This window comes from Setaria viridis, chromosome 5 (genome assembly GCF_005286985.2).
Source record: "Setaria viridis chromosome 5, Setaria_viridis_v4.0, whole genome shotgun sequence".
NCBI lineage: Eukaryota > Viridiplantae > Streptophyta > Magnoliopsida > Poales > Poaceae > Setaria > Setaria viridis.
This window is the reverse complement of record NC_048267.2, coordinates 24,496,502-24,519,369: the sequence shown is the minus strand read 5'-3', so window position 1 is coordinate 24,519,369 and position 22,868 is coordinate 24,496,502. Positions and strand designations below refer to the sequence as shown.

The following is a 22,868-nucleotide window of genomic DNA, read 5'->3' as shown; positions in this document are numbered from 1 at the left end:
CAACATAAATAATGAACATTACAATTAGAAACAAAAAAGACAAATTTCTGGAAAGAAAACTCCTTTCTTTATTTTTTATTTTCATTGGACAAGAGACTATTTATTTTGAAACTTTTGAGAACCTGAATGTGTCATTTAACCACTAATTTTTTTCACATATTTTCTAAATATTTAGGGTGTTTCTGATCCAATAAGAAGAGAGAGTGCTTTTGGTTTTCATTGTGAAACCGTTTCTCCCACCTGATAGGTGTCATCCTGCCAACCATGCGCTGAAATAACCAAGAATATACCAACAAAATACATGATATCAAGAAATCATATCTTGATGAACCTAATCATGTCAAATGCTAGCTGGCCTTGAAAGTAAAAAAAAAAAGAGTGGTCGAGCCCAAGAAGCTGGCCCAAAATAAAATCACTAAAATCATCCAACAATATATCCCCAAGTGGCCAAGCCCATACGTCCTCCAAATCCTAGGCATCAAGGGCATCGCCGCCGCCAGCCGCCACAGACGTCTCGCCGCCGGCCGCGAACAAGTGACCACCACCAGGCACTCGCGCCGCCACAGCAGCACAAGCTCCCGTTTGGACCGGCGCTCCAGCCGCCTGCGCACTCTGGGTCGCGTCACTGGCGCTCCGCTCCGCGTTCCGGGAGAGAGGAACGAAGTAACGGGGCTCGTCTTTCCCGGTGGCCACCAGATCGTGCACTTGCTGCCCTACCCCTTCGGTTTTCTTTGCTGCGATTGCTAACCCGAGGACGCCAGCACGACGCCGACGAGAAGATCGGGTTCATGGGGGTTACGTTTTGCCCTGTGTTCGGTTGCTCTAGTATGTGAATCGAACCATATTGCTTTCTCTGTCCCAGATTTGCTTTATTTTGGTATGGGCATGGATATGCTCGTCTCGGCGGCTTTGGAGGAGGTGTGCGCCCGCGGTTCGCTCGGTCTCCCAGTAGCCGACATCTGGACGGCGCTCTCCGGCGCGTTCGAGGCGGCCGGTCTCCCACTTGACCTGGTCGTCAAGCGCGTCCTCTTGGCCCGTCTCATTGCGCTCCCTGTCATCAGCCTCGTGGAAGGGGAGCGGGAGCGGGAGCGGGAGGCGCTCGTCCACCCGGCGGAGATGGACGTCGAGGAGGCCGAGCGGCGTGGCGCCCGACTGCTTGCTAACCCTGCTCTCAGGGACAACTTCCTCGGGATTTATGACCACAGGTGCTCCGTTTCGGAGCTGAGTGCTGACCAGATGCAGACGCTAGAATGTCTCGGGACAAGCAGGTGCGCTCTCGTGTAACTTTTGAGCAACTTATCATATGATTCCTACCACCTATCCTGCATATTTTTCTGACAAAACAGTAGGTGAAGGCCCTGTGGCAGTATATATAGAGAGATATTGTATATTGACTCAGTTAATTATTCCCTCCGTTCTTAATTCTTAAATACACCACGTTTAGGACAAGCTTGTCTACGTGCCATAGTCCTCTCTCACCTTTACAACTCCACTACCAAACCTGCAGCAGCCACTACTCATCACTCTTTCCTAGCTCTTCTTTTCTTCCACAAATGCAGCTCTGCCATGGCCATGAACCTTTACTGCCAGCCATCATATCTCCTCCAGGACTAGTAAAATGGATAGCCTGTGTCAGCCTCGTCTCTCTGGTACCCTTGATTTCCCTTGGGATAACGGACTGCGCTGCCATGACGTGCTCCTCTTCAATGCCAACCACATCCTGTGTTCTCCGTCATCCCGTACTCAATCTCATGTTTGTGGTGGCAGCAAGACAGCTATTCTTGGATCTTGGCTGCCATCTCTAATCTCCTCTGCTCCTCAACTTTCATCCGTTTCGGTTCACTTAGGCCCTGCGTACACCTCCGCTGTTTCGGAGTGATTCAGTTCATGTGCGAACCACAAATCGATTCTCGCGAGCTGAATCGTGGCTCATGACCTCCCTGTGCAGTTCTGGTAACCATGGTTTGATTTGTAGGATGAGGTCCAGGTCCTACTTTTGTGCAACTATGATGTAGCTAGGAATTTCTGGGATGGACATTTTACTCACAAAATATGAGTTGTGATGTAATCTGATGTCACAAACAATGTAATATTGATTTCTAATACTGTACCCTTGAAATGTGATTATTTTGTAATCTATTTTTTACAAGCACATTGAAGTTCCTAGAAGCTAGAATATCAACAGTCAGGAATAAAAATTATATATAGGTCTACAGAGCAGTGAGGAGTTCACAAGAAGAAAAGCGCAAACTGGAGAGAACTTTCAAAGTAAAGTTCAGCACAGTGCTCACTGCTGATGCCGAATGCACAGTGCTTAGATCAGTTGCCACATATTTTGTCATGTATGTAGTTTATCTAAATTTCCTTAGATAACGCGTGCTACTTGCTTGCAGACCCCTACTAGTGTTTGGCTTGCTTACTGGCAAGCTTGATGCTTCCTCCCAGTGCCTACTGCTACCAGCCATCACCTTGCCAGGCCGCAAGCCACTTGAGGATTAGCATGTTGGCTTGGGAGTTTGGGCCATTTAATTGGCCTCGATTCAAACACAATTTCATCCCTTCATTTGCTTGATGACCTTCATCTTTAGCCCAATGAATCGATCTCCCTTTTGATAATTCCTTCAACCAAGACGCCTGCCATGCCTCCATGAGGTATAGGCCTCTAGGTAGCTTGGTGCATACCTAGGTCCTTGTTGGGTTGGGACACGACAGAGCTACCCCTCTCACCCAACTGGTGGCTCCTCAATTGTTTGCAAGAACCATTGAGTTTTATACAGCTTCAACTGCAAATTACTCACAAATAATGATATAATGCTGTTGTAATTGTTTTGGGAAAATAATGCCTTTGATAATAACGTATGCAATTTCTTATATCTTTTATTGTCCTTGCAATTTCTCATATCTTGTATTTGCCTTAGGACTTCTGGTCTCACACAAAGCAGTCTAAGCAAAAAGGTTCACATCAAAGGAAACAACTTCCATTATGTTGTAAAGACCCTTAAGTCGCGGGGGTTAATTGTTGGAAAACAAGCAATTGTAAAGTTTAATGACCAAGCTGGGGGCAAAGCTGCTTCAGGGAGTAATCGTGCCATCAGCACCAACTTATTATATCTCTCAAGATATGCTAAAGGCTTGAATATGAACTCGCATCAAAGAATTGAGATTACAAAGCCTAGACTTGTGAGTGATGAAGAGACCAAAGTAGATGCTTTGCAAGAAGATGAGGCTCTTTGTGCACATTATAAAAACGGTGTATCTATCCAAGATTATCTTCCAAAAATGAAAGCCATATGTGACAAACTTGAAGAAGCTAGTGGAAAGGTCAACTGTTTCTCTTCCTTTTGTTTGCATGTTGCTTTTTATTTTTTATTTTGCTAACTTTGTGCAACTATTTCCTCTATATATAGGCTCTTGCTGTGTCAGATATAAAAGAGGACCTCAGTTACAGGATGCCATTTGGGCACAGAGAATGGAGAACTGTAGGTTTGCTTGGGATACTTGTTGCATATGTTCTATATTTCCTGGTTGCTCTTCCTTATGGGATGCTACTGTGACCCCCTTTCCTTAGGTTCTGCATAGGCTTTTGGATGCACAACTTGTTCAAGAAATTAATGCCAAAGTTGACGATAAGGTGACTTTGACCTTGCCCTGCTGTTTTCTAATCATTTGCAATTACCATTTTATGCCCTTTCCTAACATATTTTGGGCTCAGTTCTTCTGGTTCATGGCCCTTCTCGTAAGGACGGGTAATTCAAGAAATTGACTTAATATCTTTTAGAACATTCAGGCTTTTAAAATCTTGCCCTTCATAACTCTAACTAAGGGGCTGTTCGGTTCTCGGGCTGGCATTGCCTCGCCTCACTGGCGCAGGCAACGAGGAGCTTGCCAGGCTCGGCAAGCCAATTCGGCTCTCCTACATTAGCAAGGCCACGAGCGTATGAACCTTGCCCACACAAACCCTAGAGAATCTTGCCTGACATCCAAACTTTTAGCCTTGCTCGATCTCCTGGCTTGGCAAGGCCACACAGTGGCAAGCAAAGAAACCAAGCATACCCTAAGTTCAGATGCTGATGAACTTACCTTTTTGTCCAACAAAACTATGTTCAGAGTTCTTTATTCCATTATACAAATTTAAAACAGAGCGTGTAAGGTGACAGAACTGAGAACTCAGAATCAGATGAAACATCCAATTTGAAGACAGGGAAGGTCAGACTAGAGACTCACATGAGACTGAAACTATGAAATGACAACAAATAACTCACACTGAAGTAGAAACAACAAAAAATTGGGTAGCATGCCGACAAGTTATCTCAACGGTTGTAGTGCTTCCATTCAATAGTTCGATCTATTTGGCAACTGCAACAACTTATGCAATAGTTTCTTTCATGGCTGGAATGAAAGAAAATTATACAATTTATTAGGCATGTAGTGACACAGTTAATTCAGTCTGCAGTGCGCCAGTGCTCTGTTCGAGCTGCAATCATTTACACAGTAGCATACTCCGTGCATCCTACAAGCTACATAAATAATTCCTTTTCCCAGGTTATTCACTGCTTACGTCTTCTAAAGAGATTTGATCCAAATGAGTTTACGCCAAAAAGTATGACCTCAAACTACAAACTTGGCAAGAAAGGCCTGGCAACTGATCAAGTCATGGAGCTTCCTTTAGAGAACTGTATATATGATATGATCAATGCTCAAGGGACAAAAGGTGTAACCCTTGTTGAGGTACCTCACTGAACCTTTCATCAGGGGAACTTTGGTGTGTATTCTTTCTAATGACTAATGATATGTTAAAATTCTTCATAACATGAGTGTCTTTATATTCCGTGTTATCATTGTGCTATTCAGCTTAATTCTGGTGAATTCTTGACAGTGGCGGATCCAGCCCGTGAAGCTAGGAGGGGCTCTCTCTTCTTCTCCTTCCTTCCCTCCCTTACCTTCTTCTTCCTTCTTCCTAAAAAATCAAGGAGGGGCTTAGGGGGGCTCCATTGTCCGAGCGGTGGTAGGGGGGCTTGAACCCCGCCCGCCCCACCACTGGATCCACCCCTGATTCTTGTGATACATATATTCTTTACCTAACTTTCTCGTAGCTGTCCAGATATAAAATATTGCACCTGCTTTAAAAAATAGAGTTGTTCCCACAGCTGGTTGTTTAATTTAGTGAACCTGGGGGACAGTATTATTTTAGTTCTCTTGGTTTGGTAGGATGTTGCCTCCACTTCAAAATCATTCTGAAGATCTTTGTGGTCAGTGTCATATTTTCTTAAGAAAGAAGAAAACTGTGTAATCTTATGAACACAAGGGAGTGGGAGCTGATTAAGTTTTCAACGTCAATAATCATATTCAGTCCATCGTCGAACCCCAAAGTTTGGCTCTCTCAATATGGGAATTTCGTAAGGAACATGACAATTTGCTCAGAGATTTTGAAAATCGTCGTTGTTCTAATGGGCCCTTATCATTTCAAGCTAGTTATATGGGGGTTAATTTAGTCTGGACTAGGCGAGGGTCTGTACCCTTTAACAGTTTCTGAATAATGATCCTATACTCTAATTCTAAAAAAGCCAAAATAATGATTTAGAAATCTTAAGACTATATATAAATATATAAATTATATCCTCCAGCCATCTACATATACACATGCAATTGTTTATGATGTAATTTCCTTTTGAACATTCTAGAAGTGACACATCTGTCTGCATAAATCCATCCACACCAATGTTTTCAAATCATAAAGTCAAGCCTAGTTGCTCTGACAAACTGATTAAGTTGCAACTAACCATTGACTAGTTGCGATTAGGATAGGGCTAGTTGATCCAGTTGAGACATGTTGGGCCAGCCCAGGTCAGGCTATTGCCTAGTCAGCTTGCTATCTCTGACTATAAATCTAGTTAACCCGTACATTCAGTACATTAACATCTTGCCAAGCATGGAATAGAGACTAAATAGAGTGGAACACAAATCTTTACATGGTTTTGGTTTGAACCCAACCTGTAACTGTTCTTTGTGAGTTTCTTTGCTTGAAAAAACCGGGCTGCTGCATGTGTGGTATAAACCAAGCTGCTGTAGGCTGGACCTCGAATTCTACTGGGCTGAAGCCCAAGATACTGGGTCCAGCACCTAGTCGCTCGAGTAGACATGTCGACTACTTGTGACTTAACTGATGATTAATTGAATGGTCAGTCAACTAGCCAATATAATTGAATTGATTCACCTAGTTGGTGTCCAGGGACTGATTTCTCGATATAATCGTGATTAATAGAGTGATTTGAAAACACTGACCCACACAGGATCAGCATGCAACACACCAGCACCAGGGATGACTTGGGTGTCTCAGCAGGGGTTAAATCCCAATAATAGATATCAAGCCTTGCCGCATATTAGCCACAATGGTACTATCACGTGATTGTAGCCTGCCCAGAAATGTGTGGTTTCTATAGCGTTCAAGACTTCAAGTGCAGTGTGCATCCGCATCAGTAGAGGCTGATAAGAAAAAAAAAAACACTCCATTTTTATGCAGTTGAAATATGACATTTGATAGGGAGTCTTAACAACTTTGCTACCAGTAATCTCTTCCATATTTATGCAGTAGAAGAAATATGACATTTGGTAGGGAGCTTAACATCTTTGCTACCAGTAATCTCTCTTATCTTATATTATATGGCAAGCAAATGCAAGCGAGACTATCCAATGCAGCTTATCATCATGATGTTAGGCAATTTTAAGTACTGAACCAGTTCTGTTTTCCGCATGGCTCATTTCTAGCATCACAGACACTTTTTTCCCGTCTGTTTGAGCTGCAATCGCCTCAAAAATTTATTCATTAGAATTTATTGACCCATAAAATAGTGCAAAACTCCCTGTCATGAAGACAAATTATTTTACAGGCTTATGCAGTAGTTTGAGTGTTGTTTTTTGTATTATGCATCGATGCTTTTGTGATGGGAGGAAATTTCTTTGTTTGTATTAGAGCTTCTAGAATATGGTGTATTTATTTGAGATCCGTCACTGCTCACAATCTAGGGCAATATTGTTTTCTTATCACATGTTGCTTATAGTTTTCATCATTTATTGAAATCAGCAACTCATATTTTCATTAAACTTCTAATCAGCTTGGCAAACGTCTTGGGGGCAAGTTTATCAATCCGAAGGAGCTACATAATAGAATGCTTTCTATGTCTAAAAGATTCAGTTTGACTTTGGACATTGAAGCAATAGGTAAAACTAAACAGTACAGAGTTTGGACTTCAAAAAATTTTTTGCTGTGCAAAGCTGCTCTACAAAATTGTGATGCGCTCGATGATCATGAGTATTGTTCAGATTTTCGGCCTCCGGTTCCATCTAAAGAATCAGATTCTCTTAATGAGCTCTTGTTCGAAGAAGATCGTCATGATAAACCAGTCCATGATCTCCTGAGTAGCCATGAAGCTTGTGTTGGAGCTTCTCAACTATCTGAACAAGGTGTGTCAACCTACATTCCTGTGAGTTTCTGTTTTTCCTCTTAAAGTTGTGCTCAATGTCTCGTCGGGAATTGCCATATGCTGTAATTGTGGTATTTGTGCTACCTGAAACTTTACTAATTTGGCCTTGACTTAGCGTCCATAGATCCAAATGAGCTCTTGTTTGAAGAAGATCATGAGTATTGTTCGGATTTTTGGCCTCCTGTTCCATCTAAAGAATCAGATTCTCTTAATGAGCTCTTGTTTGAAGAAGATCGTCATGATAAACCAGTCCATGATCTCCTGAGTAGCCATGAAGCTTGTGTTGAAGCTTCTCAACTATCTGAACAAGGTGTGTCAACCTACATTCCTGTGAGTTCCTGTTTTTCCTCTTAAAATTGTGCTCAATGTCTCTCCGGGAATTGCCATGTGCTGTAATTGTGGTATTTGTGCTACCTGAAACTTTACTAATTTGGCCTTGACTTAGCGTCCATAGATCCAAATGGCTTCATGTAATTCCAGCCAGGTAAATATGCAAATCATATACCCTGTTTCTTGCACGAGGCGGGTAGTATTTCCAATTATGAGAGTTCAATAGTTTGAAACATGCTGTGCCAAGCTTGATTTGTTAAGCTTTATCTGTGAAGCTCTATTTATTTATTTATATGTGGTCCCTTCATTGGTTTCTATAATTCGCTTTTTGACTTGGCGCAGTTTAACAGTTATTTTTTATTATCTTTTTAAAGATTGGAAGTTTTATTAAATTGGAAGTTATGAAGCAAATTATTTTTAAATGCGAATTTAAGGCCTACTTTTATAAGCTGCTACAACCGAAGCTGTATTTTATTTTTTTGATGCTGAAACACTATAGAGTTTGGATCTTTGATACATGAGCACCTTATTGCAATCAACAGTCTTTGTGGACTTCAGGAAAGATTTACTCAATTGAAGTGCTCCTTTTTTTCTTTTAGATAAAGTTGCCTTTCAGAGGAAGAGGCGTTGCTGGCCCACTTCAACTTTTGATGATCAAAGACAAAAAAGGATTCGTCACATATTAAAGGTTGCTTGCTGAATCTGTTTTTCGATTTTTTTCGTACGAACTATCCGTCAATTACTGTTTTTTTCTGTACGTCATTGACTTTCTACAAGCTTCATTCGTGGCATGAAATTTACTCCAAAGTTGCTCTTGGCTTGACAGTTTTTATAGGATCATAGGGTTTTCTGTGGCTTGTTGCACTTTGCATACTTCCAATCGCATTGTCTATTTATACTAGCATGGTGCCTTTGCGTTGCTACAGATCTCAAATAAATATACCATAAAATTTGATGCAATGAATCCAACATAATTATCCTTCATTCTTTATGTATATAATTATCATATCAAATAAGCTGAAATCACACACAGACACACACACACACCCCTGCATAGCGAATACATATTTTACAAAAAAAGAACACCTTGCAAATAACATGCCTTTCTACACAAATATATATCCACATAAGATTTTAGCTGAGGGGTTGGCATAGAGCATACCACCAGCACTCACCTTTTTAAGTAGCTAGAGATGTCAACTTGCCCTTTTTAGAGGACTTCAGTCACTTGGAAATTTCTTTCACACGTTTTATGCATAGAGCATATTCACATTATGCATCATTTGAATTGGAAATTTCTTACACACGTTTTATGCACCAATACTGTTCCCTTTCTTCTTATGAATCTCGTGAAATTGTGGCATGTCAGCAGCCATCAACACATGGGATCAGGCAGCTTGTTATGTCCTGTCCTTGCTTTCTCGAACTACGCTGGAGAGCTGCATGTGTCCTGTCCTTGCTTTCCTCATCTATAGCTTCCCTTTTTCACTGTGTACTGTTGGTAGCTCCGCAAATGGCAATGCCTGCAATAGATCCATGTGTCATGTGATACGAGGGACAGTTGTATGGCTGCTGATATGTTAATGTTTGATGATAGACAAAGAATTTTAAAAAATGATAAAAGTAGATCCGTGTGTGGTATTTATAAATGATAGCATGATTTATGGGGATGTTAATTATGCAAAATGTATAAGAATAAGTCTATCTAACCCCCTTATGTACTATTCAAAACCATCTAAATACCCTAGGCTGGACTCAATATCATTTGGGTCATCCTCAGACAGAGAGGTAAGGATGCCATCTTCTTACCTGTGCAAAAAGAGGGCCTGGTCTGACCAATCTCTGACATGATCGGACAACCTTGTAGGTAGCTTGTTTCTGACACGGATTATTGCCTTATCAGAGATGTGAGAGATAAAGGGAAGTGAAGGCCTGAAGTGGGGGTAGATATATTGAGGGTAAGATGCAGATGCGCGGGTCCAGAGTGCTTTGTTGTGTGACACAGACAAAACTAGATGATTTTGATAAGTTCAGGGTGTTAGGCACTTTAGCCTATCATTCTGGTATGGTTACACAAGACTAATATATAGTTTTATCCTAATTAGGGTTTTGTAAAAATCTCTCTCTCTCTCTCTCTCTCTGCATCTTTGTAACACCTTTTAGTTTCCCTTTGCAGAAAAAGAATTTTGTTCTGATGGTGGAGTTACATAAATTTTTAGAGAGACTTGAGAAGGAAAATGGAAAAATAATGGACAGGAAGACATTGATTCGCACTTTGAATAAGCTTCAGCAAGAGGGTAGTTGTAAGTGTACCAAAGTTAATGTCCCTGTGGCTACAAACTATGCTGGCTGTCGTACTATTGATGTAATACTGAATCCTTCTGTTGAGATCATGACACCGGAACTCATGGATCAAATTAGGAACAGACTAAGGAATTTTGATTCTCGAAGTCGTTCAGGTGCAGCAGCTAAATTGAAGCAAAAGCAACATGTAACTGCCATACATGGATTGAGTGTTCAATGCAAAGTCAAAGTTAAAAAAACATCAGTATTAGAAGCTATTCATTCCAATGGATTCATAGGTGCAAAGATGATTCGGGCAAAGTTGTTACATAAATTTCTATGGGTATATGTTAGTGGTCTGCCACATTGGTGCAAGCTATTTGATTGTGCCAAAGAAGAGCAGCATGAAAAGAACCTTAATCAATCATGTCAGTTGTTTTCGGTCACAGCAGCTATAAAAAAAATGCCTCTTGGACTCTTTCTACAAGTTGTGGGGTCAGCAAAGATTGACAAGATGATAACTAAGTATTCTCTTGGAAAAACACTTTCAGATATTCCTATAGACGTGTACAATCAGCTCATGAATACTCATGCTAAGGGCCGACTATCACGCTTGATAAATATTTTATATAAGCTCAAGGTATGTCTTGATGTTTGCAAATAATTTCTGTGAATATTAGGTTGCAAAACTGTTTTTTATGTTGATATTTACCTGCTGCATTTCTTTGTTATATAAAGTTCTGTCATGTTTAATGCAATTTAGCTTGCATGCTATCTTTGTCTTAAACGCAACAAATTTGAAATGACCCTTTCTTTTTTTTTTGGCAATGTTTGTTAGTTGATTGGACTTGTAAACGAACTTGTAGAGGATTCTGATGTGCAATCAGATGATTTGCCTACACATTCACTGGAGCTGAGGCCTTACATTGAAGAACCTACACCAAGAATCATTCTGTCATCACATGTCAATTCAAACCATCGTCCGAAAGTTCGGCACGATTTTCAGCTTTTAAAGCAGGAATCCGTCGATGCTTACTGGGAAACATTAAAGTACTGTTATTTAACATCTGACTTTATTGAGCCAAGTGCCTTCCCTGGATGTTCTGTACCTGAGGTATTTCATCAACGCTAGACATCGTTGCTCTATCTTTATCTTAAAAGAGGGAGTTGGGAGTGCTTTTGTGTTCTCCACGCACACCTCTTGCTACTGAACATCTTTTCTGGTTGCACTTTATAGACATGCTTTTGCTGTTTGCAATATCATATGTCAAAAATTGCATTATGTCATGTCGTAATGATGAATATATAGAAATGCAATAGGGGAGCCCCACACTGAATATAGGTTTGATCTCGTATATGATCTTTTAGTTTTGAGATTTTTTTTTGCATCTTTACTTTCAATCCCATAGTTAATTTCATTGGCATCACCGCAATGCATGGCATGATGCTCTTACCTAGTAATAAGCTTATCTTACAATTTGTTTATCTGTTATAATTTTATTGAGCTTCTTTGTTATCCCTTCATGTGCTCAGAAAACATGTGTATGTTTTCTCATTTGGGCTCCTGTATGTGTGTTATTTTTGCTAAATTGTAGAGTGAGTTATGCACTAACCTAAGTTTCATTGTCAACATACTCTGCATTTCGTACATTATGTCCTTTCTCCTTTCTAAAAAGGTTGTTCTAGAATGTACTGTCTATTAGAACCTTTCTGCTATAATGGGCAATGGTGTGTATTTAAATGAGCAGTGCTGGCTTGCATCCATATCATATCTTAATTTCATGGCGTTCAACTGTTGACACGTGTATGACTTCAATACCATCTATGGCTCCTGTTGCTATTAACTGTTTCACTGTTATTTTATTATAGTCTACTGCAGTGCTGTTGCCCCCAATGTAGCTATTGAAACCCTAGTTGACTAGTTGCATGTATTTTGATATATGCTATTTCGTGTTTGTAATATATTTTTAACTATAATACTCCCTCCGTTTTAAAATATATGACGTCGTATATTTAAAAAAGGAGGAACTATATTGTCAACTGCAAGCAGGTTATTAGTTGTTGAAAATTTTTCAGTAGTTAATTCTGCTATTTTATGGGTTCGATGTTATTCGCTGGCTTTGGCTATTTTGCTAGCTTATTGATATCTGTCAGGCCTTAATCGTGAACTTGTGATTTTCATTGTTAAGGCCCATATACTATAGGCCCATGGCCCATATGTTCTATATATATATGTCTCCACTGTTAGCATCTTGACTATTCTCAAATCCAAGGTTAGTAACATGGAATCAGAGCATGGTTTAGGGTTAGGATTAGGTCTAATCTAATCCACCCGAGAGCCAATTTTTTTCGTCCCGTTGCCCGCCGCTTGTAGCGGCCTCTCCTCCACCCTCGCGGCTCCTCCTCTGCCGCCCGTCGTGGCTTGTCCCCGCCGCCTATCGCGGCCTCCTCCGCCGCCCGTCGCGGTTCCTCCTCCGTTGTCCATTGCGGTGCCTCACAATCACCGTCGTGGCTCCATCTCCGCTGCCTGTCGCGGCTCCTCAGCCGCCGTCGCGGCCTCATCAGCACCCACCCTCTTCGTCTGCTTCCTCTGCTGCTGGTGTGCTATTGTCTGCTGCAACTGTACTTCTCCTCTACTGTCTGTCTGTTGGTGTGCTCGGTGTGCTGCTGGTGTTCTACCATCTGCTGCGACTGCTCTGCTCCTCTACCCAGCCACGGTGATATCTGCTCCTCTGCTTTTCAACATGTCACAGATAAATGCAATTGTTGTCAGTATGACTCTAGATGGTCACAATTATCCTGAGTGGGCTTTCTGTGTAGAAATTGCTTTGAGGGGCACTGGTCTCTATTTTCATCTCACTGATGATGCACCTGCACTTAAGCCTGATGGTAGTAATGCTAAAGAAGTCACTGATTAGCAAATTAGTGATGGCAAAGTGATGGCTGGCATGGTCAACAGTACTAAGCAATCTATGATTATGAGTCTGTCTAAGTTTAAAACAGCCAAAGCCATTTGGTCTGCCCTGAAGGATAGATTTGTTCAGGACAGTGGTGCCCTTCTACATACTCTCATGTAGCAAACTCAAACAGTTGAGCATAATGATATGTCCATTGATGATTACTACTCAGCCTTTGATCGTCCGGTAGGCTCTTTGACCTCCATGATAGGTGCTTGTGCTGCTGATCAGTGTTCAGCACACAAATTTATTGAGAAGTTCTTTGTATATCGCTTTGTCATGGGAGTAAGGGAAGAATTTGATTCTCTTCGTAAAAGGCTGTTACATGATTCTCCTAACTTAACCATGGCACGTGCTTTCTCTAAGTTAATTGCTGAAGAGACTCGCCTTCGGTCTATGTCTGTTGCATCTATGTCAGTATCTCACAGTGTGCTGGCAGCTTCTCAGAAGTTCAGTACACCTAAAGGTACTTCTTCAGATCCTTGTAAGCACTGTGGCAAGACTGGTCATTCTCCAGAGAACTGTTTCCCTCAGTATCTAGAGAAGCTGGCTGAGTTTCGTGCTTGTCAAGCTGCTAGGACTGGTCGTGGACGTGGTACTGCTCCTACTCCAAAAGGTGCAGTGTCTGTTGCTGCTACCGCTTCTGTTGGTGCGCTGGTCTCATCTTGGGTACTTGACTCAGGGGCTTCTTTTCATGTGATATTGGATCAGTCCCAGCTTGTTGGTTGCAAGGCAGTTACTGAAGGTACTTCTATCCAGACAGCTGATGGTACATCTTGCTATATCACTCATCACGGCTCTCTTTCTACCTCTCATTTTTCTGTGCCTGATGTCTCTTTTGTACCTACATTGTCTATGAATCTTCTCTCAGTCGGTCAAGTTACCGATCAAAATTGCTTTGTTGGATTTGATGACTCATCTTGTTTTATTCAGGATGTTCGAACAAGGATTGTGGTTGGGACTGGCCATCGCCGTAGAGGTTCACCTAGCCTCTATGTTCTTGATACTTTGCATCTTCCTCAGTCTTCAGCTCGCGTCTCATCTGCTGCCTCGTCTTCGGCTTCTTCCTTCGCCAAGTGGCATCATCGTTTAGGTCATTTGTGTGGGTCTCGGTTATCTACCTTGATAAATAAAGGTTGTCTAGGTCCTACTTCCATTGAGTCTAGTTTTTATTGTAAAGGTTGCAAACTTGGAAAACAAATACAACTTCCATATTCATCTACTGTCTCTCATAGTACTACACCTTTTGCTCTTATTCATTTGGATGTATGGGGACCTGCTCCTTTTTCTACAAAGGACGGTCACAAATATTATGTCATTTTTATTGATGATCATTCTTGCTATACTTGGATATATTTTATGAAACATCGTTCCCAGTTGTGGTCCATTTATTAGTCTTTTGCTCGCATGGTTCACACCCAGTTTTCCACTCCGATTAAAATTTTTCGTTCTGATTCTGTCGGTGAGTACTTATCTGCTAAATTTCGTCAGTTTCTAACCTCAGAGGGTACTCTTGCTCAGCTCTCCTGTCTAGGTGCTCATGCACAGGACGGTGTTGCCGAGTGCAAACACCGTCATCTTATAGAGACTGCTCGTACGCTTCTCATTTCGTCTTTTGTTCCATCTCATTTCTGGGGTGAAGCCATTTCCACTGCAGTCTACCTCATCAATAGACAACCATCTTCAAAATTGTCTGGCCTCTGTCCAGGTGAGGTACTCTTTGGTATTCCACCTAAGTATGATCATCTTCGTGTTTTTGGATGTACTTGCTATGTCTTACTTGCTCCACGTGAGCGGACAAAGTTGACTGCGCAGTCTGTTGAGTGTGTTTTTCTTGGGTATAGTCCTAAGCATAAGGGTTACCGTTGCTATGATCCTTCTTCTCGTCGCATACGTATTTCACATGATGTGATCTTTGCTGAAGACCGTCCTTTCTTTTACAACCCTTGTACTCAGCCCTCATATTCTCCAACACAGTCCACATCATTTCTTACTCTTCCTAATATTCCTGATCCCACACTTCCTAATATTCCTGATCCCGCTCCTTCCATTACACCCATCCCTGTTGAGCCTCCACCTACTACTTCAGCTACACCACCACCACCACCACCACCTCCACCTCCTGAGCCACCTATCATACATTTCTACACCGTCGCTCCACACAACCTCCACCACCTCCAACCTCATTGGCTAGTCCTGATTCTCCTGTTTTTGATGATTCTAACAATAATGATGAGTCACTTGCTGTTCCTGATGAGTTACCGGCTGGGTCCCGCTACAATCTTCGAGATCAGACTACTATTGCACCTCCGGACAGATTGGGTTTTCCACGTGTTAATGCTGTCATTGATGAACCCTCTAATTATAAGGAAGCTGCTGGTATTCCTGAGTGGCAACTTGCTATGTCTAAGGAACTAGCTGCTCTTGATCGTACACATACTTGGGATATTGTTCCATTACCAACATCAGATGTTCCAATTTCATGCAAATGGGTATTCAGAATCAAAACAAAATCAGATGGTTCCATTGAGAGGTATAAAGCTCGTCTGGTTGCCCGTGGTTTTCAGAGACACAGGGGCGGGACTATGATGAGACATTTGGGCCTGTGCACATATGACTACCGTCTGTACATTGATCGCTGTGGCAGCTGCATCCTCTTGGACCATCTCTGAGATGGATGTCAAAAATGCCTTTTTTCATGGTGATCTACATGAGGAAGTTTATATGCAGCCACCACCTGGTGTTGCTGTTCCTGCAGGTCGTCTATGCCATGCCTTATATGGTCTTAAACAAGCTCCTCGTGCTTGGTTTGAGCATTTTGTCTCTGTGATACAGGCTGCTGGGTTTTCCTCTAGTGATCATGATCCTGCTTTATTTATTCATATCTCTTCATGTGGATGCACATTGTTTCTTTTGTATGTGGATGATATGTTGATTACAGGAGATGATGCAGAATATATCCTATGTGAAAAAGAAACTTGGTGAGCAGTTTCAGATGTTAGATTTGGGTCCTCTCAGTTATTTCTTAGGGATTGAGGTTTTGCATTCTTCTAAAGGATATTATATTTCTTAGTCTCAGACTTGAGAGCAGCATCGTTTTCATCTGCTCAAACTCAATGCTTCAAATCCACCTTTTCCACCTTGAGTTTGAAGGGGGGTGTTAAAGCCCATATACTATAGGCCCATGGCCCATATGTTCTATATATATATATATATATATATATATATATATATATATATATATATATGTCTCCACTGGTAGCATCTTGACTATTCTCAAATCCAAGGTTTGTAACATTCATCTGTACATGTTATTACTATCCATGTAGGTTTCTCATCCACGTTCGTGGAGTTCACTAAGAGTAATGACCACTGAACAACAACTTGAATTACAACAGCATCTTATGAAAGAAAGTGAGAAGGGGAAAGTTTCTTATAAAGTTTGCCGTATAATTGCAAAGGAGTTAAATCTCTCTGTGCAGCAGGTATGTGGTTGAAATCACCCCATTTCCATTTGGAGATTCATAAGAATTACATTTTTTTAACATTTTCTTGTTTTGTGCTAATGCATTAACCAGACCTATTAGATACTCCCTCCATTTCAAATTGTAGGTCATTTTAGCTTTTTTAGATTCATAGACATTATTATGCGTCTAGACATAGACTATATCTAGGTGCATAGCAAAAATTATGTACCTAGAAATGCCAAAACGACCTACAATTTGGGACGGAGGGAGTAATAAATTGTGAAAAATTGTTTAAAATTTACTAATATTTAAAATTGTGAAAATTCGTCCAAAAATGTACTTGGAAATTTCAAAAAAAAAATTGAACCATCTATACTGATTATGATATACATTCACACAGAAGTTGAAGTTCGAAGTAGCTATAGTTTAATTCATACAAAGATTACAACTTTCGGGTGCAGATGCACTGGATGACAAATGTTTGTGCATTTATAAGGGGTTTCATGTATCCTTCTTGTGTTTTCACATTGTAACATTTGCTTGCACCATTCTTTTATGAGAGAATTCCCTATATAGCATTGGAAAAAAACTTGATTCCCTATATAGCACTGGAAAATTTTGTCGTCCCTATTTGACACCCACGTTGGCCTGAACTTGGCTCCGCCAGTGAACTACATTACACTAGCCATGTTGTTTTGCCATCCTAATTGCAATTTTTTGCGGCTATTTTCTTTTTAATCTTTTTGTTTCTGAGGAAATTTTGTATGGTTTGTTCTTGTTCAATGTCAATGACTGGACCTGATTGTTTCTGCTTATACAGGTGCTCAGTGCTTCCTCCAAGAATAGACACATCCATGGGCAGCCAAGTATTTCTAGTACACAAAATCAGCAAAAATTTAGTTCTAGATCAGCTTCTCAGAAAAGGAAAAGATCTGCTCATGAGATTTGCATGAAGTTTACTAAGCAAAAAGTTGAAGCTAGTGGATCAGATGAACAGAGGTCAGCCCAGTCTATCCTTGATGAAGAAGTAACAGAGAGAATCTCTCCAACATCCACTGATCGACTACGTTGTCTGCTGGTATCTGGAACTGGCAGCACTGGTAGTTCCATGCATACAAATAAAGATAAGGAAAGCAGTCCACTGATCAGTCAATCTACCCTGTTAAGAAAAAAAAATACAGGAAAGAAAAATTCCTTTTGGACATCCGAATCTGACAGGTATTCCTTGATTGATCATTCAGTTTCGTGTAGAGTTATGGTAAAAAAATTCAGTTATAAAATTAATATGGAAAGATATTCCATGATGCTTGGGGCCTGATTTGTTTTTTTATTATTTTCAGAAAATTGCTGATGATATACACTAGATACCGCACAATACGTGGAGCAAAAATCTCCCATGTAGATTGGAACTCTATCTCTGACCTTCCAGCTCCACCAGCTGCATGTTGTAAAAGGATGTCAACCTTAAGAGCCATACCAAACATAAGAATAGCTGTGAGTCGAATCTGCAACATTCTTGCGATACGGTATAATAGGTACCGTGAAAAGGAAATAAGATCAAAAGCGATAGGAACCCCAAATTCTGGTTATGAGAACTCTGCAGCTTCAGATTCTGAGCAATTCAATTGGGATAATTTCGATGATCCTGAAATAAGAAGTGCACTTGAGGAAGTGCTTGAATTCATTCGAGTAGGAAAAATGAGCCAGACAAAGCAGAACAGTCCAAAGAATAAAAGGATCAATGCTGATAATGATGTCGCTGAAGATATTTCAACTGAGCAGGAACGACCGGTAAGTAATTATCTACTTCTCAGCCAACATGTTTTTTTTATTGAATACTGATATTTCACCTTGGAATTATCAGGTTGGGCAATATACAACCAGCAAGAGCACTGTATTTCAAGAAACTGGATTCCACGAACATGCGAAATTGTGTAGAAATTCCAGTTCAATCCATGCAAGTAAAAACATGGCAATTCCCTGCAGATCTCTTGAAAACGTCATAGAACTCAACAAAGCTGAGATTACTAGAGGAGTACGCAAATCCTTGGCAATTGCCAATGCATTAGAACTCCTAAAGCTGTTTTTTCTAAGTTCATCATTAGGCTCAGAAGTGCAAGCTGCATTAACAACAACCTTCCAGCTTTATTCAGAGAGCGAAATTTTTACTGCCCTTTCCTTTTTGAGAGAGAAAAATTTCATGGTTAGTATGTGTTACTTCTTTGTCAATATATCATTCTCTTCTATTTATTTCTTCCCTAAGCTCTACCCATCTTTGATGTTTTAATACTGCTCCCCTTTATGGGACCCACTTATGAAAAAACAAATGTACTGATAATATCGTGTTAAATTTAAGATTTTGCATGCAATGTTCAGCTCCGTTAGCTGTAAAGAGATGCACTTTTTCCTCAATTTCTTGCAGTGTGATGTGGTTACCTACTGCCCCCTGCTTTGCAGGTTACTGGAAATGGAATAAGAACCCTTTCTGGAAAATTCTTCTTTGATGCTTCTCATTCACCCTTCCCATTCGGTTCAGGGAAAAAGGCTTCTGAATTTTCGAAGTGGCTTTTAGGGCAGCAAAAGGATATTGTTATAGACAGTACAATTTATTTGTATCCAGATCTACAATGTGGGGAAACAGTACACCTCTTTTCTCTACTGTTGTCAGGAGAGCTGCACATTTCTCCTTCCATGCCAACTGAAGGAGTTGGTGAGGTTCATGAGCCTAACAGCTTCAGTCCTTGCATTGAAGATACTAGTGAATTGGATGACCGTACGCACAAACGTAAGCATGTGGAGTTGAAAGGCAGTAAGACTAAGAAACACAAACCTTTGCCCAAGATGGATCATTACTGCTATCGTCAAGAGAAAGGTTTCCCTGGTATCCAAGTGGCTTTGAATCAGGAGAGGATTCAAACAAGCAATTGCATGCAAACGGTACATCATAAAGAATGCCTTATGTTTACTTTAGACAGGGAAATGGGCAGCAAGGATGCCAATTCCCAGGTAAACAGTAAGACAATAAACAGTGACATGTTATCAGTTTTAAACAACTTGAGTTCATGTCGCTGTTTATTATCTGCATCTCATTTGGAAAGTTCTTGTAGCGGATGGCCTTGGGATGCTATGAAAATATATGCAGAACAGGTATCATCATTGTCTTGTTATAAAAATGAAACTTCCGTTCTTTCTTCTGACCTGTTTAGAAGTGCATTTTGTATTATTCATGAAACTGGTGAACAAGGAGTTAATTTGACAGAAATTTCAGAGGTGTTGCATCCACTAGGTACTCTTTATTCTCATGAATAAAAATTATTGAAGTTTTGTTTATAGGACTTGCATAAGGCTACATCTTTTTTGCTAGGATTTATTTTGTTTGGTTTTATCCCCTGCAGGCATGCAATCTATCAATTTGATTGTCGATACGCTTGAGAGATTTCAGCTAGCCTTTAAGGTAGGACTATAAATATGTGTGTAGTAGATTGCTGTACCCTGTTTTTTTAATTACTGTTTATCGATAAATTTAGTAAATTCACTGCATATGCCTGGGAATTTTCTATTGTTCGCTTTTCCATCATTTCTTTTCCTTTTTTTTCTTATTCCGAATTCTCTATAGATTTCAATACTGCAATTGTCATCAACATTCCTGCTTTATATATAGTAAGATCATATTAGCACACTGCAATGGTCATCAACATTGTTAAGTATGGACTCTTTCCAGTTCACAATACTTGTTACTTTGAAGTTGGGGACAAGAACCAAAAGTAGATAAAATGATCATCTCACCCTATATTAATCTTCTTTAAAGTGTGCATCCATAGGGAAAGAAGTTAGTTAATGATGCGATTAGTTAGGTCAAGACTAGAAAAATAGGCCAAAATTACCTAGAAATTGCAGAACATCAAGTATTTTGAAGATTGTGAAATATGCTAAAATGACAACTATTTTGAAGGAGTATATGAGTATGAAACTGATTAATAATGCCTGCCTGCATGCTTTATCGTGCCTTTTTGGTCATTTCATCCGCATTAACATATAGGAGTCTGAATGTGGTCAATGGCTTCACAGGTCAATGCATATGATGGTGTGCAGATTGTTGACTCATTACATAAGCCAAAGTATTGTATAACCACAATGGCTGAATACAGTGATTGCAACTGTTTGCGAGCTCCGGCTTCTGAAACTGTGTTGACTGGGGACGCCAGAAATATGCTGAAAGAGAAGCATGCAATGCCTAATAATTCTTATGGAACTATAAAAAACCTAGGAGATGGGCACACTGTGACAGTTCTTAGTGTTCAAAGGAAGTCAAGCTCTCATTTGCACAGCCAAAGTCCTGGAGATGATGAAAGACCTACTTGGCAAAGGGGCAGTTGTTCATGTCAAGTTTGCAAAACCCATATTTATCATCCAATATTACCATGGATAAATGTTGATGGCAGCAAAAATAGCACTGTCTATGAAGGTTTAAGTCGTCGAATTATTGGATATGTCATGCATTATCCAGGAATGCTGGAGGTATGTGTTCATTTTTATTAATTAGTTCCGCTTATTTTGTGATTTATGATTTTTAATCTCAAAAGAAATATGCAAGTTGGAGTTGTGAGTTCTTGAATTGGTCATATTACTTTATAAGAAGAAAATACACTTGTTTTTATATACAAAATAACTAGCCTCTTAGGGTGATTTTATTTAGGAGTGTCAATTCTAAACTTCTGGCACAAAAAAACAGGAAACTCACATGTAGATCCAAGATTTAATGACACGCGAATACTGAAATTACTCCTTGTGCATTTGCTGTTTTTAATGCTTTCTGTTTTGTTTGTGCTATTGTGCTTCCACTGCACCTGTTTGCTACATACTCCCTCCATTCCAAATTGTTGGTCGTTTTGGTTTTTCTAGGTTCATAAATGTTTGTATGCACGTAAATATAGTGTATGTCTAGATGCATACAAATATCTATGAATCTAGAAAAACCAAAACGACCTACAATTTGAAACGGAGGAAGTATGTTCTTTTTTGATTCTCTTCATATTTTAGTTTCTAGTCACTTGAAACCCTCAGGACTTGTTTGGTTTGCTGGATAGGGGATTTGCAGATTAAATTCCTTTCAGGTCAAATTCCATCCAAATCCTCTTGGAGGGGATTAACCGAACAAGCCCTGATGGAGTTATGGTTCTACTTGTCATTAGTCTGTATTTTAAATCAAAGGTTTTGATCATTTGCTCTGCTGTTCATGTATCAGGAGGACATCATTCATCGGATGTCTGTACTGAATCCTCAGGTTGGTCAATATTATTTTACCCTTTTTTTTCTTATTTCCTATCTAATTAGTTTACATTCAACGATGGCAGACATGCAAGACCTTGCTGGGACAACTTACAATTGATAAACACCTCTATGTTAGGGTGTTTGATGAACCTGTGCCTACTGCTCCAATCATACTGCAATCTCTTTTGAAGCATGATCGCTATAAAGAACCCTCCAAGTGTGGAAGGCAGTACTTCGCTAATCCAATGAGTACATTTATGCTGTAGAACGATGTGGATGGCTTCTTAAATATCTATTACTGCTTAAGCTTGTGTAACGTGTCCCAAATATTCTTGCACTGGGTGGTTGCGCAGTCATTTATCCTTAATTAAGTATTAGTACTGTTTATGCTATCGGTAACATGATACTGAATGTAACAGATTCACATGCTGATCAACAAAAGACACAGTAAATTATTACAGCTTACTTTAGAGATGGTTAGGTCTCGTTTGTTTCCGCTTCTCTACAGTCATATTTGGATTATAATCTAAGGCCCTGTTTGGTTACACTTGCTAAAGTTTAGCAGCTAAAATTTGCTAAACTTTAGTTGCTAAACTTTAGCAAAAGCTGTTTGGATACTCTTGCTAAAAGGCATTTAATAAGCTGTAAAAAGACCTATCTACCCTTATTAATGGTACGCAGGAGGGGGGAGACAAGCAATAAATGAGGGGTATAGGTTGTCCAGCCTATCTTTTAGCAAGTTTTAGCAACCAAAAACTTGCTAAAGTGCTAAACTTTAGCAACTTAACTTTAACAAGTTTTAGCAAGGGTGTTTGGCAGTTTAGCAGCTAAAAGTTGCTAAATTTAGCAAGGTGGAACCAAACACCCCCTAAGTGAAGATTTTCTTGCTTTTCACTTCGTGTAGTTTCTCGCTTTTAATCTTCACGCTTTTCACTTCGTGTAGTTTCTTGCTTTTCACTTATTACCACGTACTCTTTCCGTCCCATAAAAAGTACAATTATGACATTTGAAAAAAAAAACCATGAAAGAGTCCCATCCTAGGAATTGGATCTACATGTCGCTATTAAAAGAGTCCAATC

At 40.1% G+C, this 22,868-nt stretch overlaps 1 protein-coding gene and 1 pseudogene across 7 annotated transcripts; both read left to right on the top strand.

Annotated features, from left to right (window-relative positions):
- The first annotated feature begins 456 nt into the window (after nt 1–456).
- Nucleotides 457–22,259, top strand: LOC117856633 (uncharacterized). 7 transcript variants are annotated; one of them, XM_072293547.1, is made up of 21 exons: nt 457–1,268; nt 2,919–3,321; nt 3,408–3,479; nt 3,569–3,631; nt 4,543–4,728; nt 7,113–7,461; nt 7,597–7,791; nt 8,411–8,499; nt 9,988–10,734; nt 10,933–11,208; nt 16,381–16,536; nt 17,339–17,736; nt 17,859–18,309; nt 18,383–18,721; nt 18,976–19,524; nt 19,626–19,665; nt 19,778–19,804; nt 19,914–19,972; nt 20,587–21,036; nt 21,764–21,802; nt 21,873–22,259. In XM_072293547.1, the coding sequence occupies exons 1-21, from the start codon at nt 880–882 to the stop codon at nt 22,053–22,055; spliced, it is 5,460 nt and encodes a 1,819-aa protein (XP_072149648.1). In that variant the 5' UTR covers nt 457–879; the 3' UTR covers nt 22,056–22,259. The 7 variants fall into 7 exon arrangements, 5 of the variants coding, with proteins under 5 accessions (XP_072149648.1, XP_034594866.1, XP_034594864.1 ...); XM_034738975.2 differs by having other exon boundaries at nt 19,763–19,804; XM_034738973.2 differs by having other exon boundaries at nt 7,113–7,218; nt 7,321–7,461; nt 18,976–19,804.
- On the top strand, nt 11,217–14,394 carry LOC140222701 (uncharacterized; annotated as a pseudogene).
- Nucleotides 22,260–22,868: the final 609 nt, after the last annotated feature.

Bases quoted from the DNA above. Each gene is read 5' to 3' on its own strand.
- LOC117856633 (XM_034738971.2), top strand. From the start codon at position 880: ATGGGCATGGATATGCTCGTCTCGGCGGCTTTGGAGGAGGTGTGCGCC. The intron at 3,322-3,407 runs GTCAACTGTTTC...CTCTATATATAG, and splicing joins TTGAAGAAGCTAGTGGAAAG to GCTCTTGCTGTGTCAGATAT. The intron at 4,729-7,112 runs GTACCTCACTGA...ACTTCTAATCAG, and splicing joins AAGGTGTAACCCTTGTTGAG to CTTGGCAAACGTCTTGGGGG.